General features: G+C 53.6%; 1 protein-coding gene and 1 long non-coding RNA gene across 7 annotated transcripts in view; both read left to right on the top strand.

Moving 5' to 3' along the window:
• SSH1 (slingshot protein phosphatase 1) overlaps positions 1 to 13,545 on the top strand; it is a 59,054-nt gene extending 45,509 nt beyond the window's left edge. For 5 of the 6 annotated variants that reach the window (XM_036085960.2, XM_078060857.1, XM_036085964.2 and 2 more), the window contains 4 exons: positions 460 to 606; positions 2,168 to 2,368; positions 4,675 to 5,242; positions 7,788 to 13,545. In XM_036085960.2, the coding sequence (XP_035941853.1) occupies positions 460 to 606; positions 2,168 to 2,368; positions 4,675 to 5,242; positions 7,788 to 9,041 (2,170 nt within the window). In that variant the 3' untranslated portion in view covers positions 9,042 to 13,545. Of the gene's footprint in view, positions 1 to 459; positions 607 to 2,167; positions 2,369 to 4,674; positions 5,243 to 5,773; positions 5,950 to 7,787 lie in introns of all 6 variants that reach the window. The other variant, XM_036085968.2, reaches the window with a different exon arrangement.
• A 1,308-nt stretch (positions 13,546 to 14,853) lies between these two features.
• Positions 14,854 to 18,593, top strand: LOC144379804 (uncharacterized). The gene is made up of 3 exons (XR_013443191.1): positions 14,854 to 15,923; positions 16,986 to 17,101; positions 17,788 to 18,593. It is a non-coding gene; the product is annotated as an uncharacterized LOC144379804 (long non-coding RNA).
• Positions 18,594 to 19,253: the final 660 nt, after the last annotated feature.

Raw genomic sequence — 19,253 nt, 5'->3', positions numbered from 1 at the left:
CATAAATAATGGATGGATATATTCTACTCTCTTAGCTATTTAAAAGTAGAGACTTTGTTTTTTGTTTTTAAGCCTCTGTATATTAATAAATAACCATTACGAAGTTTGAAACTTTGAGTGTGTCTGAAAATGTATTTAAGTAATACATATGTCTCGTTTCCAGAATTCACATTGCTCAGCAGTGCTTTGAACTTTTTTTTGTAAGTTTTTTTTTTTACAAAGAAATTTGTTGTTTATTATAAGTGTAATACATTCTCATCGTATAGAGGACATTTGGAAAATACAAAAAAAAAAAAAAAATTACTCCTTAAGGAAAAACCAAAGTCCCACCGTAAACATATACGCTTTATGTGTGTATTTAATTTTTTTCCTTGCTCAGTTTTCTGTTACTTTGTCTTTTTGTAGTTCCTCATTCTGATTCTCCAAATTTGTTCTTTTTTTTTTTTTTTCTCCTTACAGTGTGGACTACATTTTAAATGTCACCAGAGAAATAGATAATTTTTTTCCTGGCTTATTTGCGTATCATAACATTCGTGTCTACGACGAAGAGACAACAGACCTTCTTGCCCACTGGAACGAAGCGTACCATTTCATAAACAAAGCAAAGTAAGTGGATGGAGAAGCCAAAGAGGCTGGCCTGAGGAAGTAACTGGCAGATGCCGGCTGGGCAGAAACTAATGGCAGTCCCAGACATCTCTGGTTTGTGAAGCCTTTGATGTCTGGTGGACCTCTGGTTTTAGACCACAGGACTCCCTAGCACCAAAAGGCACAGTCACTGATCTTCTCAGGGTGGGGGCCCCAATGAGCCTGTTTCCTCTGTCATCGACTGTGACATTGGATCACACTTTTGTCATCATCACTGCTTCCAGGCAAGGATCTGATATCTCGTGGACATTCTTTGGAGCTCTGTCTACAGGGAGTCGCTGAGCCAAAGGAGGGAGGAGGGTGGGCCAGGTCTTGCGTGGACTATGAACACCTTTGGGGCTGCTTCCCCAGAGAAAGCTGCTCAGGCAGAGGCCACGAGACCTGGCCCACCTTCTGCACCTGAGTTACTGTAGTTTTCTTGTTCACGGAATGGGGCAGACCATCAGAGGTCCTCGTCGCCCTGAGCCTCTTCCTGGCATCACCCTGTCTTCTGTCCTCCCCTTATTCTCCTGTGGGACAACTCTGCCTCACTGAAGTCCAGAATAGAGAGAGAGAAGCTTTTGCATTGCTATCGAAAGAAACCCTGTCTTCTGCTTCGTACCTCTTGAGGTCAAAGCTCTGTAACATGTCCTTACTGAATCTTAGTTTGTTTGCATTCCTGGGGGATAGATTCCAGGCCAGCAGTCAAACAAAAAAACAAAAACAGAACAAAATGCACTGACAAATGGGGATGAATTTGAAGCCTGGGGTCTAGGAAAGGAGCCCAGACCCACCCGATGGGCCAGCTGGTTCCAGTGTAAACAGGCAGGCTGGTGGGTCTGCCTCCTGTACAAATAAAGCTTCCCAGGTGCGGCCCCTTCCAGCATCGTGTACCCTCCCATTCTCGAGCCTCCGAAGAAGTCTCGACAAACACGGCCTTGCCGTTCCTGTGACATCAGCCCCGCCCAGGCCACTACCGCCTCCTTACAAATGACCGATCCACCTGCCTTCTTCCCCTCGTCCAAGTTGAGGTTGCTGCCGTCCTTGTTCTAGCTCCTCAACCCTCCCTGTCTGGCGAGCGTCTTGCCCTCCCGAGGACCTCGCAGCCTTCCATTTGCTGACCCCGTTTTCTCTGCAGTCACCCGTTGCCCATCTTCATCTGCTGGAGCAGCTGTGTAGCTTTTGCAGATTACCCTTTTGCTGCCCCCTTTGCTTCCTGCAAGAGTTTCTGGTCTCCTGGCCCATCCCAGCAGTCCCGCTTTGTCCCTGAGGGCGGCCCGATTTGGGAGCCCTCCCTGCAGCACTCGGCAAGGCAAGGACAGATTTATCTCGATTTCCCATTGTGTGCTAATTGATGTTGCAGTGAAGGTATTTCCTTTCGAGGGTGTGCGGCCATCTGCTGCATAAATATCAGGACGCGGGGGGGCAGTGGGGTCTGGGCACTGAGATAACTTCAGGGTTTAAAGAAAAACAAAATGCACTGGGTAAAACCTGAGAGAATGAAATTATGGAAGTTTCTGGACTCTGTCCCCCGCCTCTGCAGGAGGAACCATTCCAAGTGCCTGGTACATTGCAAAATGGGTGTTAGCCGATCGGCTTCCACGGTCATAGCCTATGCAATGAAGGAATTTGGCTGGCCTCTGGAAAAAGCATACAACTACGTGAAGCAGAAACGCAGCATTACACGGCCCAACGCGGGCTTTATGAGGCAGCTGTCTGAGTATGAAGGCATCTTGGACGCGAGGTGGGTGAGCGTCTGCGGGGAAGGGTTGGCAGAACCAAGCGGGCTCCCGTCTGGCCTGGCAGCAGTCTCTGCAGCTAAAATCCCGCCTTTGGGGGGGTTGGTGGGGAGTCGGACTGAGAAAAACAGCTATTGTTTGGGGTTTGATTAGTGGTTTCCAGGAGGGATCTGTTTGATTTTGTTGGCACACACAGAAAGCTGTTTTGCTGCTGGAGGGAACGGTGCGCGGTTCCTCATCCAAGGCATGACGTCATGGGTGGCACAGGCACGTGGCCGTCCCCGTTTCCTGAGCATCTGCTTTGTGCCGAGCCGTGGGCCAGGCTTCGCCACAGGGCAGTTCCGATGCCTCAGGGCCAACTGGCTTCCGGCACCGACGAGCCGGGCCTTGTAGGGCAAGCTCGCCCATCTCCCCCGGCCCTGGTTTCCTCTTCTGAGTTTGCAGTTCAAGCCCACCTGGTAGGGCTGTTGTGAGATCTACCTGAGGACTGTGCAGGTTTACCTCTGCAGATGCCGGGCTAGACCTGGCTCGTGGTGAATGAAACGGAGCTTTTGAAATCTCTAACCCCCACCCAGAAAAGGTCTGCCTAGGACAGGGTATCCCCGGCGTACGGGGGGAATGAGCTGACGCTGGAGGTTAGGGTGTCCCACATCATACAGCCAGTGGGCAGCACAGGGGAGAGAGCACACCCGGGTCTGCCCGCCCCCAAGGCTCCGGTGTGGGGAGGCCCCGTGGAGGCAGATCCCCACTGCACCTGGGACTCCCTTTCTCCCTGGATTATTTCTGACTCGTATTATGAGGAGGCCACAGGCTCAGTCCACGGGCTTCTTGGCCGAGTGTGAGCAAGCAGGAGTGCCCTGGCAGGGTGGAACGGGGTCCGAGAACAGCTCTGGACATCTCTGGAGTCCCTTTACTGTCACCCAGGGAGCGGCTGGACAGATCCCCAGGCAGGGCCCCGGGACGATGCGGAGGGGGCGGAGCCATGGGCATCCTGCTCCTTTCCCTTAGCCCTTCAGACACTTGCTGCCATCAGGGGCTTGCGGCCTCCACAGCCTCCCCAGGGGTCGTCAGGCCGGGGTCACAGCCACAAGGCAGTGACCTTGACTTGCAGCCCCGTCTGGGGGCCCTCTTGGCCTTGCCTGGAACGGGCACACAGAGCGGTCTCGAACGGTCATGGTGCTCCCGTGCGTTGCAAACAACAGCAGGCCCTTAATTCACACTGCCCCGTCCCCATCTCCTCTCGTCGTAGCCCGCACCCCTGCAGGGTGTTGGTGCGGGTGCCCCAAGGGTCATGGAGGTGCCTTACCTGATTTCACATTAAAGTTTTCTCTTCTTGGGAGCCTGGGTGGCTCAGTTGGTTAAGCGACTGCCTTCGGCTCAGGTCATGATCCTGGAGTCCCTGGATCGAGTCCCGCATCGGGCTCCCTGCTCGGCGAGGAGCCTGCTTCTCCCTCTAACCCTCCCCCCTCTCATGTACTCTCTCTCTCTCATTCTCGCTCTCTCAAATAAATAAATAAATCTTTAAAAAATAAAAAAAAAAAAATAAAGTTTTCTCTTCTTTTCTTTTTTTTTTGACCTTTACATTAAAAATGTGTTATAACCATACTACCACGATATCATAAGACCTATTTTTATTTTTATTTTTTTTTTTATTTTTTTTTTTTTAAAGATTTTTTTTTATTTGCGAGAGAGAGAATGAGAGACAGAGAGCATGAGAGGGAGGAGGGTCAGAGGGAGAAGCAGACTCCCTGCTTAGCAGGGAGCCCGATGTGGGACTCGATCCCGGGACTCCAGGATCATGACCTGAGCCGAAGGCAGTCGCTCAACCAACTGAGCCACCCAGGCGCCCATAAGACCTATTTTTAAAAGTGACCTGTCATCTTTCTGACAAAAAAAAAAAAAAATCTTGTGGTTTTCTCCAGTTTTCCCAACTTGACGTGCATTATGTTTACCCATAAATCTCCATGTGCTCTCTGCTTCGGTCCCCACTGTCTCCCTACAGGATAGGGAGGAGAGGATTATTACTCTACTGACAGATGGAGGGCTTCAGAGGTGGGACGGGCGGTGGCGTGGCTGAGTTCACAGAACGAGGCGGCACGGCGAGACCCTGATGGTACCCAAGGTCTAGACCGCCGTCACGGGTCTGCCACCTGGTCACTGCATGGCATAGTCACTGAGGGCTGCTGCCGGGAGCCCCGGGGGTTGAGCGTCCTAGCGCCATCTGTCAGCCATGGGCTGTGTCTTGCTGTCCCTCCCGGGACCCTCAGGGCACTGGCCCCCATGACCTTCCTCTGCCCTTCCTCCCCCACAGCAAACAACGGCACAACAAGCTCTGGCGCCAGCAGAGCAACACCTGCGTGCAGCAGCCTGCGGACGACCCTGCGGGGTCGGGGGACTTCTTGCCGGAGACGCTGGACGGCACCCCGGAGGCCCGGCTGCCCTGCCTGGACGATGCTGCCCAGCCCGCGTTCCCAGACAGCGGGGCCCCGGGAGGCCCCACTCTCCCCTGCTGCTTCCGGCGGCTCTCAGACCCCCTCCTGCCTTCCCCCAACGACAAACCTGGCAGCTTGGTCCACCTGGAGGATCTGGAGAGGGACGCTCTGTTGGAGGAAGCGGCCGAGCCGACTGAGGCACACATGCCAGCCAGACATCCCCAGGAAGCTTCTGGACTCTGCGAGAAGGAAGTGAGGAAGAAGCTGGAGTCCGGGAGCCCCAAGGCCCAGAGGGGCTCCTCGCAGCAGGTGGAAGAGATGGAAGGGGAGGAGGCCCCAGGGGCAGGGCGGTGGGGGCGGCCCCCACCCCAGCCCAATAAAGGCCTGCTCAACCGGGAGAACCTTAACAACAACAACAGCAAGAGGAGCTGTCCCGATGACTTCGAGGTGGGCAAGGGGGGCCGGCGCGGAGGGCGAGGGCAGCGGCCGTTCCCCGAGTGCGGCTGCAGGGCGCCTGGGAGTGCGGGCGTACCGTGGGTCGGGGGTGTGCAGGGCCTGGCGCTCATCCCTACAGGCCCCCCACAATGCGCCTCATTCACAGCTGGTCAGAGCTTCCAGCTCGGTCTCTTTCTTACGTAAAATGTAAAACAAAACTTACCACCCAGCTTCAACATTTATCAACACAAGGCTATTCCTATTTCATCCCCGCCCCACTCAGTTTCCCCACACTCTGAGTCATCTAACCAAACCCCAGCTGGGTCGCTTCGTTCGCAGATGCTTCCGTCTATAACATAACCACAATACCACCTTGAAGAAATGGGTAGCAATTGCTCAGTATCATCAACTATCTGGTCTTCCAGCTCCTACTGTAATGCTTGACTCCATTAATCCCGCGTGGCTATCCTATTTAAATGGTGGGTTTCTGCAACATGGTCTTAGCAAGCTGGCCCTTGCTCAGAAAATTATTAAATCCGCCAGGCTCTCCCCTCCTCCGGGGGGCCCAGGAGCCGAGGCTGGTGTCATGAGCGGTGTGCTGTGCCGCCCGCTCCCGGGTCCCACCCTCGCTCTGTACCAGCTCTTGCCACGGCCCGGGCCAAGGAGCTTCACTTCCCCAGGCCTCCCCGCCCATCTTCCGAGACAGCCGGGATTCACAGGTGAGAGCACTCGGCAATGCATTCCCACATCCAGAGGGTTTGTCTTTCCCACGTTCTAATACAAAGGAAATGGGAAGTACCAGATGTTAGTTACCGGTGAATTTCTCCCACCACTCACCCTTCCCTCAAAGAGCAAATACCTATAAAGACAGATGATACAAAACGCCTGTCCAGGACTGTCCATCAGTCTGAAACGGCACCGGGTGGGTCGTGGATGAACAGGGGCAGCGTGGGTAAGGAGAGACATGAAGGACGGCCTGCCTTTCCTGGCCAGAATTGGATTGAATGGGTGAGGTTCTCTAGGGAATAGGACCAAGAGACAAGCACTCGTTCACTTGTTCAACTCTCCTTTCCTGACTGCGGTGCCAGGTTGGAGAGGGCTGAGCTGCAAGGTGACTGCCTTCTCTGCTCCCCTCTGCCTGGTCAGCACCTGCTGGTCCCAAAGGTCTCAGCTGAGGTTCGGCTCCTCAGGGAAGCCTTCCCTCTGCAGAAGACTTTGAGCTCACCCTTCTCCATCCTGTCACTTGTCACTCAGTTTTCTGGTCCACACTAGACCCTCTGAGGGCAGGGACCATGTCTTGTTTGCAGCCCCTGTGCGTGACGCCAGTCCTGACGTGTGACAGGCGCTCCCTAAATGTGAGTTGGATGCGTGAATTTGCTCCCAGCCTATTGCTCCTGGGCTCCGAAAGGTAGTCCTAAATCTCCGACCGTGAGACATTCTACCCACATTTTAGAACATTAGGTCCTAAAGGTTTTAGGAGAAAACTTCAGTCAGAGCTTCAGAAAAATTTCTGGGTCAAGAGTTCGGGGGTGGTCAGGTCTCACTGGCTGACCCAGGAATCCTGACTAGGTTAGGAGGTCGGCCTCCCGCCTCCCCCACCACACGCTCTCCGTATGCTCCCCTGCAGCCCCTAGGAATCATGGCTGGGTTTCCTTACGATTCCTCCAGTATTGGACCACCCCATGACTTCTTCTCTTGGGGGACCTACATCTGTGACACAGGATGGGATGAGGCCCTGATGGTCAGGGCCGTGGGCAGGGGGCAGGGAGAAACATGGACCAGCAGCCCTTTGCCAGGGGGCCGCTGTTTTAGGCCAGCTTGGGAATCTCGCAGCTAAACCACTGTCCGCCTCAGCCCATAGGAGCAGCCCTGTTGTCTGTCGATGGGCATGTGAGGGAGGTGAGCAGTTGCCCTGCCCGTCGGAAGGGCCCGATGTGGAGGCGCATGGCACATTCGCCTAGAGGCAGGTGGCTTTCCTCAGAAAACAACGCAAACATGTTCCCCATTGGTCTATAAAACCCACCTCAGCCTGGTTCCCTCATGCGGGACTGTGAGCACCCGTGTTTGGGTCTGTACTGGAGTCTTTCCAAAGCCATTTTTGCCTTTGACCACCTCCACCGTGAAGACCACAGCCAATGGCTACATGGTGATTCTTTGGAGCTAGCTGTGTTCATGCTAGCAGGGAGGAGCCCCGTTTTCAGGCTGCGTACTCCCCAAGCACAGATTCTTTCTGAAAGGGAAAGAAAGGGAGAGGCGCCCGCGTGAGATGGTGAAGGCAGCGTTGAGCAGGCTGCGCCCCTGACCGTGCTGGCCGTGTGGCCGGAGGTGTGCCCAGGATCGTAGTCACGTAGCTTCTGGACAGTTGGGTTCAGCATCTGCATCCAGCACTCACTGTTCATGGCTGCGCGGGTTCCGAGAGACCTGTGTTCCTGCGCGAGCTGGAGGGGGGTGGGGGAGCACTGCCTTTCCAGCGCCTGCCCAGGCCCACACACCCTGCTCGTGTGTTGCGGCCTCTGGCTCGCTGTTGTATACTCACGATGTTCTTGTCCCCTTTCAGCACGATGCTATATTCGGGATCCTTAACAAGGTGAAGCCTTCCTACAAATCCTGCGCCGACTGCGTGTACCCTGTAACCAGTGGGGCTCCTGAGGCCTTCAGGGAGCGGGGCGAGAACCCTGGAGCTCCCGCCATCTGTACCCAGCCAACCTTCCTGCCCCACCTCACCTCCTCCCCTGTGGCCCACACGTCCAGCAGATCCCGAGCTTTAGAGAAACTGGCGTCTGGCCCAAGCGAGAGTCCCCCGTTGGTACCACCAGCAGGCTCGAGGAGGCCAGACGTCGGTGGCTCCGGGGCCGCAGCTGCCCCAGAACTACCAGCTAGCCTTTTGGAATCTTCCAGAGAAACCCAAAAAGTCCTGCCAAAGTCCCTCCTTTTGAAGAATTCTCACTGTGATAAGAACCTTCCAAGCATGGACGTAGCGAAGGATGAATCGCCGCCCAAGAAAGATCTGAAACCGGCCAAGGACCTGCGGCTTCTGTTCAGTAAAGAAGCTGAGAAGCCGACAACCAACAGCTACCTGATGCAGCACCAGGAATCCATCATTCAGCTGCAGAAGGCGGGCTTGGTCCGAAAGCACACCAAAGAACTGGAGAGGCTGAAGGGCACGCCCGCAGACCCAGCGTCTCCCTGCAGGGACGGCCCCGCCGGCAGGGTGGAGGCCAGCGTCCCCGAGGAGAACACTGATCTGGCTCCTGTCCACCCGCCAGGGCCCCCGGCCCTGCCCAGTCTCGCTGGGAGCGATGACAAGTCAGAGGCCATCCCGCCTCCGTTCGAAGGCGCCTCACTCAAAAGCCCCACTCCCTTCCTCTGCCGCCTGGATCACACCAGTCACTTCTCAAAAGACTTCCTGAAGACCATCTGCTACACCCCCACGTCCTCCTCCATGAGCTCCAACCTGACGCGGAGCTCTAGCAGTGACAGCATCCACAGCGTCCGAGGCAAGCCAGGCCTGGTGAAGCAGCGGACGCAGGAGATCGAGACCCGGCTCCGGCTGGCGGGCCTCACCGTCTCGTCCCCACTGAAACGCTCACACTCTCTGGCCAAGCTTGGAAGTCTCAACTTCTCGACAGAGGACCTGTCCAGTGAGGCAGATGTGTCCGCCCTCACCGACTCCCGGGACGCCAAGTCGAGCGAGTCTTCCTTCTTGCGTGAACCCCAGGCGACCCCAAGGAACCCAGCCACGACCTCTCAACCATCAGGGAAATCTGCTTCAGAACACTTGAGAAGCCCCTCGTGGATGAGCAAAAGCTGACCCGCCTCTTGCTGTATTCGGACGTCTATTTTCACGTGGTCCCTCCCTTTGTTTCACTGTGGGTTTTGGCCGTGATGTCTCCTAAACGATTGACATTCTAACTCTCCCCACTCTCGCCGCAGAGAGGAGGAGAGAAAACAAGAATAACCCAGCACAAGAAGAAAGGGGGGGGTGATGCCAGTGGGGTGGCCCAGGAGAGCCAGAAGCCGTCGGCCAGTAGACACAAAACTCCGATCCCCAAGTCCTGTGTTTTCAGGAAGAATCCTGTTCTTAAAAAGAGCATATACAGATATATGCACACACATCCCGAATACTCCATTTGCACCGTGCAAAAGGGTGGCAGCGGTGATGTTTCCGTCGCCACGGCGCACGTTCCTAGCTCGTTCAGGCCCCTGCGGGGAAACCCTTGGATGGCAATATAAGTCCTACCTCTGTTCTTGCTGTGCTTTTTATTTTTAAAATACAGTAGTGACCAAGGCTCCTCCCAGGGAATAATGCTGTGTCAGAAAAGGTTTTTCCAAAAGAGAATTTTTTTTTTTTAATTTTTATTTGGTGGGGACCCCCAAAAAGCGTTAAAAGACTTTTTAAGTCGACTGCATCCACCACTGCTAGGTAAAGTTAGACAAGGCCGTGGAATGCTGTTGTTGAACCAACTCTGTGGTGTGTGGAGATCATCTGTGCAGTTGGATTCCTTGTCCTGGTGTGTTGTCCCAGCGGAGCGGCGTGTGTCTGGCCGGCACTGGGGTGAGGAGGGGGGATGTGTATATGGGACGTCCTCAGTCATTGCTAATGCTGACGTGTAAGTTGCCCCTGGTCTGGGGAGAAGGACCCAAAAAGCATCACCGCGCCTCATCTGCTGCTAAACCCGATGTGGTTGCGTTGAGGCTTTGAAAGCGCTCGAACGTCTGGCAGGGGTGGTGGGTCCGAGACGTGTATCGGCCTGCCAGGAGCCCGGGCCCTTGGGCTCATGAGGTCACCGGAGCATGTTCGGGGAGGAAAGGGGGCTTTAAGCGGTCATGAGCAGCTCTGCCAGTCACTCTCCAGGAACAGCCCTGCAGCTTCTCGGAGAAACGAGACCATTGAAAAGCTTCACAGATGTTTACAGTCGCCCCTTCCTTCCGTGAGGCTACTGTTCCCTGTCTCTCTTTGGCCCTTCCTAGCGGTGAGGACAGAGTAGAGGAGGGGTCTGTAGTCCCGGCCTGGGCTGGGGGGTGGGTGGGGGGGCCTTCAGAATCAGGTGAGCTGAGCCTGTGACACTCACTGGCCCGGGCCCCGGGCCTGGGCGGAGGGAGTCCGCTGGTGTCGATCGGCAGGACGGGCTGTTTAAAGTATTTTGGAGAGAGAGAGTGGGGAAAGGGCTTGGTAAAGGCAGAAGGGTTTCATCCAGGGAGTGCGCAGTGCTGTTATACAGACCCATGAGCTAAGGATGGCGTTTATATTTATAACGGGTTATTAAAAACAACAACCTAATCTGCAACAGGGACCGTGTGGCCTGCACAGCCCAAGATCCTCACGATCGAGCCCTTTCTAGAAAAGGTTTGCTGACCCTTGGTTTCATTTGACAACAGGGCTGCCCGGGGCCCTCCAGGAAGAAACTGGCAGATCTGAAGCCCTCCTCCCCTGCCTCTTGGACACCTCAGGCCCAGCCCTTGCCTTCTCCCGACCCAGACCTTGCCCACCCACCCCTGCGTGCTCTCCTGCAGGGTGGGGGTAGCTGCGTAGGTATGGGGCGCTGCCGGCTGAAGCTTTCTTTTGCACTCAGCTGTCAGCCAGATGTATTCAGTGGAACTAGAAGCCTTCCGGCGCCAGCCAAGCTCAGAAAGTGGCCGAAGGAACTGCCATCTTGTATCTTACAGTGGTCGGACCTGGGTCCCCGAGAGCAGCCAGAGAGTACCCCAGGCAGGGTCTTCAGGAACAAGGGTGGACAAGGGTGGTCCACATTTCAACTGGTGGGTGGAGTTTGTGCCGAAACACTCTCTCCAGGAACTTTTCCTCCCCAGTGTTGTTTTTTTTGTTGTTTTTTGTTTTTTGTTTTTAACATAATGTTATTTTATAGGAATTTGTTTTTCCACCCCTGTCAATTGAAATCACCTTAAAAGGTGATTATCTACTTCTTCCTGGAAACCCTATTGGGGTCCTCCCTCCCCCCTCCGCCCCCAGCCAAAAGAAACATCATTCTCCAAAAACATAATTGAGTTCAATATGTTTTGCCAAATTAAATTTCGCGAGGTGGCTCCATTTTTGTGTCAGATGATCCTTTAGATTTGATGGTGACGGGCTTATGTTGCTCTTTTAACCACACATGTCTGGTGTGTGAGAACAATATATTTTTGCAAACTTTAATTTTGAAAGCATAGGAGGAGGATTACAAATTGGAGTGAGTCTTCGGCCTTTGGTGACCCTTTCGTTTTCACAAGCACGGCTTGTAGGTCAGCATCTACACAGACCAGGGCCCGGGTCCCCATTATCAAAGCAAAATGGCGGCGTTCTTGATTGGGTGGATAACACCGTGGCCTGGAGGAAAGTATACGAACTTTTTTCCATGACTCACTGGCCTCTGAAAAGAAAGTCTGTGCCATAAGATAGGCCACATCTTGACCAATGCTCTGTCTGGAATCTTTGCTGATGGCAAACGTGCTGAACGTGGGGGGCACAAGTGGGAGGCGGGGGTTTCTGCTGTGAAAGTCATTGATCCTGGTGACCACCATCTTCAGGGAATGTCCTTACTGAAATGGAGAACGGGATTTTTCTAGATCAGCTGGATAATCTCCCTGAGTCTTGAACTGCCTTTCATGTCCCACCTCGCCTCTGTCTCTTTTACTGTAATTCAGGCGGCGTGCCGCAAGTTAGACTGAACTTCCCTCCATCTTCATCTTGCATTGATCCGGGGTGGGGTAGAGGGTCTTCTTGTCAAGCTTTGTTAAGTACGAGGGGGAAACCGGATCCAGAGAGAGGAGGAACCACGCTGCCCTCTGATCTTGATTCCATAATGCCGATTTCAGTTTCTTTGCCTTCATGCTACTTTAGGGTGTTGGAGCGATGGTCACCGCTGAAGAACCTCAGCACAAGGCTTCTTGCTCTTGGCATTCCCCGTTTCTTTGATCTCTTCGCGGGGACCCATGCCGACCTCTGGGTGCCCAACAGCACGCTCCTGGGTGGTGACACCGTTTGCATGCGTGAGATCACTCACCAGCTGCTCCCAGGTGGCCGCACTGTCCAGCCTTCCCTTCCGTTCCACCCCACCCCTCTAGCCAAAAACCATTCCAGCCCATTCTTAAAGCCTTTTCCCTCCTGGATAAGCCCAGAGGACGCCACAGGGTGGAGCCAAAGTTGCAAGAGCATTAGCATCTTCAGGACAGCCCAGTACTTCGGCACTCTTGTCTCTCCACCCTGGCCCGATCCCAGAAGGTTCATGACTCCCCCGGCCCCCCTGGGGCCTTTTCTCCCCAGTGAGAAGAATTGATGCGTCATTTAGGCACGGTCATATGCGTGACCTTACCCAAAGTATCTGAAGAAAGATGTGCTCTCTGTTGACCAGAAAGGCTTTGTTCCAGAATACATTCCACCCAACCCTCCTCTGGCTGGCCACCTAGCAGAGCTTCCCCGGACCCGGTGAGGACAGCCACGTGACCTCCGGCAGGAGAGCTAGGCAGGCTAAGGAACTGGCAACACTTAGCACAGCGAGGGTGCCCCCGCTCCGCTGCCATCCCACAGGTTCTTGCCAATGCTGCATGCCAAACAAAGGGAGTTGATTGAGCCCCCCATGCTCAGCTACTTGGTCTTTTTATTGTGTACTCTGCAACTGCATACTTATGTGTATGAGCTCACTCTGCATACATACATATATATATGCATATATATATATATATATATATGCAACTTGAATCAAATCATCTTGCGGGTCACTTCTCTCCCATCCACATACATGCTGTGTCACCCTAGTACAAAGCGGATCACCTTGACCGATGTGGAATGGGGCCGTGTGCAGTGCTACTCCTTGGAGACCCGGACATTGACCCCCCCCCTTTTGTCTAGCGGTAGGTGCCACGGCCCCGGCTTCGGTCAGTCTCTGCAACAGGAGTCTTTACAACCAGCCCCCCAGCCCTTCTGCTGTCCTTTGTGTTGGCCGTGCCACACAAGAAGGTGGCTGCTTCCTCCCCCTTTTCCGACACTGTAATTATTGTTTTACAATTGAGTGCCTTAATAATAGTTTACAAATACTGTGTATTTATGGGAAACTGGTAAGCTCTCACCTTCTGTGATTGGACCTTTGCCTTGTCAGTGGTGGTTAGCGTGAGGGCTGGAGCTCGCCCTACCCCGTGCTTGTGCTCATCTGCTGTGCGATCATATGCGGGGGTGGGGGGGTGCCCCCCGCAACTGTCCAAGGAGCGTTGGTGGTTCCTGCAGGCGAGGCAGGCACTGGCTCACGGTGTGTCCCACGGTAGCAAGGAAAGCACAGAACTTGGTTTGCTAGCCAGCCGGGGGTGCACCCCCCCTCCCCCCATCACACAGTTGTACCCTTGTTTAATAGAGCTGTGTCACCACCTAGGCCTCCCTGTTTTCTCCTCCGTTGGTGTCCTGAGCTCGCTGCAACCAAATGCGGGGACAGACACCAGCCCCTGCAAAATCAGGAGCTCTCTAAGATAAGTTCTTTGGTTTTCAGAAGCTGCCAGTGGGTTCCAGCGTGTTGCGTTAAGATATCAATGATTTTTTTTTTATTCTGTTGTTTTTCTTCGTGTTTTTTTTATATTATATATTTAAAAGGCAGTATCTTTTGTACTGTGAATTTGCAGTAGAAGATGCATAATGCACTTTTTTTTTTTTTACTTCTGTTGGTGTGTACTGTAATAGTCTGTGTGCTTGTGATGAAAATAAACTTTTTCTTTATAAACGTTTGACGACCTGTGAACTCATGCAAAAGGAAGCTGCTTCTTCAGTCCTTGCTAAGACAGTCAGCGTATCTGCATCGTCCTGACAGCCAGTCTTTACTGAGCACCTCCTTTGTGCTAAGCCCCATGCTATAGAAACCTGGACACATTAGACGGAAGAAAGAACAAGGGAACAGATGTTAGCTCCTCTAGGAATTGTCTTGTTTCTCCTCCCGATTTTATTAGTAAGGAAGAGTGGGCCCGCATGTGGGTGGTCATTTGTATACCCAAAAAAACCTGTCCCTGCCAAGGTGGGACTTGGACTCTGGGAGGTGTCTCTTCTTGCTCGAGTGTGTTCGGCACCACCACCTAAGCCAGCCCAGCCGCACATCATGGGAGAGGAGACTGTGGAGGCTGATTACTGCTGGTGGCCAAGGCAGGAGTCCCAGGGAACCTCAGTTGCTGCACACAACAAAGGCTGATCTCCTGCCCAGGTCCCAATCCACTGCAGGTCAGGACCCTTTTGGTGGCTCTCCTCCCTTGGTGACTCACGAAGCTGAGCTACTTGTGTTTTAAACCCTGCTGTCTTGGTGTCCTTTGCTCTGGCCGCGCAGTCAGGGGAAAGAGCATGGGGACTCACATTCACTCCAAGAAACACTATGTTTCGTTCACCTCGGCTTGCTGTGTCTGTCGCCTGGACTCACAGGAGACTGATGGATAAACCAGAATGCAAGCGGATTACTTGAGAGCAAGAATTAATAGCTGTCAAGCAGGTCCGAGTACTCTCACTTGCCAATGAGCACACTGAGTCCTCTAGACAAATCTACATTTGAAGCCAAATTACGGTTAGGAATTGCTCATGGAGTAGGAAATCAAAGCAAAAGGTTAAGGTGGGGTGGGGTGGGGGGGTGATTCCTGTGGTTAGTGCCAGCACGCTTCAGGGCAGTCCTTTCTGTAAGATGTTCGTGAAACCAAACCACTGAGGGTCCTGGTTCAGGACAGGCTTCGTTGCTGGCAAGGCTGGAGACACCTCCTAAATTCTCTTCAGGCTCCAAACATGAATCAGAGCCTGGGGAGCGGGCCCAGCACTCTGTACGCTCCTGATGGATTCCCTGGGAATTCTAATGGCCAAGCACAGAAACCATCAAAGTAAGAGTGTGATGCAATGGGGCAGGCTTCCACTTCGCTAGCCACGATCACATTCCACACAGCTTCCTAGAGACAACACCCACATCCCCCTGACAGAACCCGGATGATCCCCAAACTCGTCAGATACTCCATTTACCCAGGGCGCTAGGAGAACGTTCCTATCATCGGCTGATTTTTACCCTGATTTCATCCTCAGAGTAACGATCCTGAGGTTGAGTGTGATCCCAGGTTACGCCACCAGTGGGGGTAGTTTGTAGAGGAGGACAACCCCTTCCAGCCCCCCATCCTCCCCCCTCCCACTTGCTGCTTGTGTTGATGCCTGGAGAAGCCCCTCTTGGCCAGATGCTTGGAGGAGGCTCCAGAAGGCGGGGCTTGGGGAATGACTGGCGTTTCAGAAGGATTCACCTCACGGTGGGGAAGCCCTTTCTAAAGATGTCCACCAACAGCGTCCAAAGTGAGCCCTGCTCAGAAAACCCAGCCATGCATGCTGTACCCTAGCACGAGGGAGCAGATTCTACCCGCCCTCCTGTGTACCCGGCACTTTACGTAAGGAATCCCGGAGTCCTCGAAACAGCCCTGTTGATGTGATCCACAGCTCACACATGAAGAGACAGGCCTGCAGAGGGCAAGTGGTTTGCCCACGGTTACATCTGGGAAGTGGTGAAGCCAGTAGGTACTGCTTATTCCCCGCCTGAAACCTTACCCAGAGCTGTCCCCACCCCAGAAGTAGAAAAAGCAACCTGAAGATGCATCTTGGTCTCCCTATAGGTATCAGCAAGAAAACACAGGAGTCAGGAATGAAGCCTCCAGCCCCTGGAAAATCTGACCCACGTCGTGCTCCAAAGGCTATTTGGATGACACAAAGGTGTGTGTGTCTCTTTCCCAAATCCTGTCCACCATTTTTTGCCTTTAAAGGGAAACTGCTCTTGCATCCTGAAGTATAGTTGTAAAGGGTCCCATTCCAGCTCAAAAGTCCTCTTGTTGTAAACTGTTCCAGCAAATAAAATGTTGGTGTTGGCAGGAACAGCCTCCCAGCGTAGGAAAGGATGCATAAGACCCTGATGCTAAGAGATTCTCCTGCAGGTGGTATGTTGGAGGTGGTGAGCTGTCTAGTTTGGAAGTCGGATATCAAAATGGGTTAAGGACAATGCTACCTACCTCGTGGAGCCAAGAATTTGAGAATTAGCTTATAATGTATGCACCCCCTTTGGCCTGGCCCACCACCCATGTTGTATCATGGTGGCTGTTCTTGTTGGTACCCGTGGGAGGGAAGGGGGGACGGAAGCGGGAAGGAAGTAGCCTACACTGAGCATCTACTACTTGCAAGTTTCACATATATTACTGGGTTGGTCCTCACAACAGATTTGACCCCCTTTTACAAACAAAAAGGTGGAAGCTCAGAGAGGTTAGGGAATGTGGGTCAGAGCCACGCAGCCAGAAAGGGACAAAAGTCCAGGGTGCCTGACTCCAGATTCATATACTTTCTACCCCACCATCCTCTCCCCAAAGAAAATAGTCCATAGTGTACTTAGTGCAATGCTGAGCACATAGTAGGTGCTTAATAAATATTTGATGATTGTGAATGAGCATTCATTTGATGATTGTGAATGAAATGTGCTCTGAAAGCGAGTCCTCATTTCATTCACCAAGGCCTGGAAAGTTTGGGGACACCCATGATTGCCTAAACCAAAGTCCCTCTGGGGCAGGGTCGGTACCTGTCACCTTCTGGACCCCAACAAGGGCTTGGCATATTGGACCGAACCTTAAGTCAGCACCAGGCATTAGCTATGAATCTAAGAATCCTGAGTTTTTCGGAGTCCAGAGCATCTGAAAGGTCACCCAAGCCAGGTCCCTTTATAACATCCATCCCTTCTGGCATTCTCCCTCCTCCCCCCCCCCAATTTGCGGCTCCCCTGCCATGTGCCAGGCGCTGGGGACAAAGAGGAGGCCATCTGTTTCATCCCTGGGGGTCCTGACAGAAAGCCCTTCTGTAAATGACAGGAAGAAAATACACCACCTGCTAACAGAAATGGAGTCAGACAGGTAGGAGTCAAGGTTTATGTTTTTTCCTCTTTTTCCCTATTTTCCCGCATCTCTGCAACAGGGTTCTGTTACTTTTATAATGAAAAAGAGAAACGTAAAGATTTAATAAAAGGATGCTTTTGTATTGAGCTAAAATTTGCACTGTAAACTCCCAGGCTCTTGGCTCTGGGGGACTCAGCACAGCATTTTGCGGGAGAAGGTCTTTGCTCCCCTCTGATGAGCTGGCACAGCCCTGGGAACAGACAGAGTGCTCCCAGATTGCAGTGGCTCAGTATCCTGCTCTGTGAGCTTCTCCGGGCTGCTCAGGCCCACCCTCTGAGCGTCTAGGGGGTGGTGATGTAGCATCCAGGGTAGGCTTCACGGGCAGCTGCACAGGACTCTGCACTTACCAGGGCACTGCGATTGGTCTGAGGCTCTGCTTGTCACCCTTGAAATCCTTAATAATTCTTTTTTTTAAGATTTTATTTATTTATTAGAGAGCACGCACACATGGGTGGGAGAGAGAGGGGAGGGGGAGAGGAAGAAGCAGGCTTCCCGCTGAGCAGGGAGCTGGACATGGGGCTCGATCCCAGGACCCTAGGATCATGATCCGAGCCGAAGGCAGATGCTTAACCGACAGCCACCCAGGCGCCCTGAAATCCCTAATAATTCCTTAACAAAGACCAGGCCTTTTCATTTTGCAACAGGGTCCTGCAAATTACGTAGCCGGCCCTGGCAGTGTCACCTGTCCAATCAAGGGCTTCGGAGGAAGACAGGCCTGGACCCCAATCCCAGCTCCCTGACTCACCTACTCTGTGCCCTGGAGCAAGTGACTTAACCTCCCTGTGACTCAGTTTCCCAAGGTGAAGAACAAAAATAACCTCATAATGCTGTGCTAGAGATCCGCACTGGGTAGTTAGCACCAAGTACACGCCCCTGAATTTTAGTGTTATTTGTTACATGAAGTACTTAGTACAGGTCCTGGCCAAAGTAATCCTTCGGTGAGTCGTTGCTGGAACAGTGGGGAAGACTGGTTAGACACCCGCAGATCAGACCCTGCTGATGGGCAGCTCTCCTCCCCACCCTGCTTCCTTAGCAGGGCTCTGGAGGGCAGAGGGAGGCAGGGGGGAGGGGGACTCCGCTGGGGTGTGCACACACATCCTCCCCACCCCCGGCCACCGAACCCTCCGAGGACGCTGGCTCTGCGTCTCTCCGGATACAAACACCGCCCGTCCCCGACCTGGCCCCGCGTGGTTCTTTGCAATAAAGCCTTTGGGAGAGGGAACGGCGTGGGCGGCCTGGGAGCGTGGGCTTGTCCCTGCTGCGATCCAGCGGCACATCCTGTTCTGGCGTTGCCATGGCACAGCCAAACATCTGCCACAACAGACGGCCGTGGCCGGCGGCTGGCAGCGGGGCCGTGGCCAGCCACGGGAGGCCGGGGTGGAAAGGACGCAAGACGCAGCAAGACTGGAGCTGAACCCGGACCTGGGAAACCTCCTCGAAACCGCTCCCCCGCTCCACCCCACCCCCCCCACCCCCCCCACCCCCCCCACCCCGGCCTCCGCCGCAGATGCATGCACATGCACGCGCACAGGCACACGCACGCGCACCCGCACAGAGCCGAACGCAGGCGCGCACGTGCCTGGAAGGCTTCCGGGACCGGCGCGTCTCCCATAGGGAACAGTTCCTGATTCCCGAGTTTCTTCCTGGAGGTCCCGGGAGAAGATCCTAAGTGCCCAGCCCTAGCAGGACGGTCCCCCCCGCCACCCCGAATTCTCATCCTGGCCTAGTTCACAGCCAGGCTCCCAGAGCTGCCCTTAGGCGGCCCCATCCTGCTCCCAAAATGGAATTTGCTTTCCTGGTTGTTATTGTTTTTCCTGATTCGAAAGTAAAACACAGTCATTGTATCAAAATCACGTGATGTCTAGAGTGACAGTAGCTGCCCGGGGGGGGGTGGGGGGGTGTATGAGCCGGCGCTCGCTGTGCCGCACCCTTGCATGCGTAAAGGGCTTAGAATGGCACCGGGCCCAGGTAGGTGCTATACATGCCCTTGTCAAATAAAACAGTTGCTAATATCTGATTCCATACATCAAGCTGGCAACGCAGGTATGAACACATTTCCTACAGGAAGAAACAGAGGCTCAGATAAGTGACATCACCTGCCTAAGGTCAC

The sequence above is a fragment of the Halichoerus grypus genome, chromosome 13 (assembly GCF_964656455.1).
Source record: "Halichoerus grypus chromosome 13, mHalGry1.hap1.1, whole genome shotgun sequence".
Classification (NCBI taxonomy): Eukaryota; Metazoa; Chordata; class Mammalia; order Carnivora; family Phocidae; genus Halichoerus; species Halichoerus grypus.
Note: the sequence above shows the minus strand (reverse complement) of the source record. Positions and strands in the feature narration are given on the sequence as shown.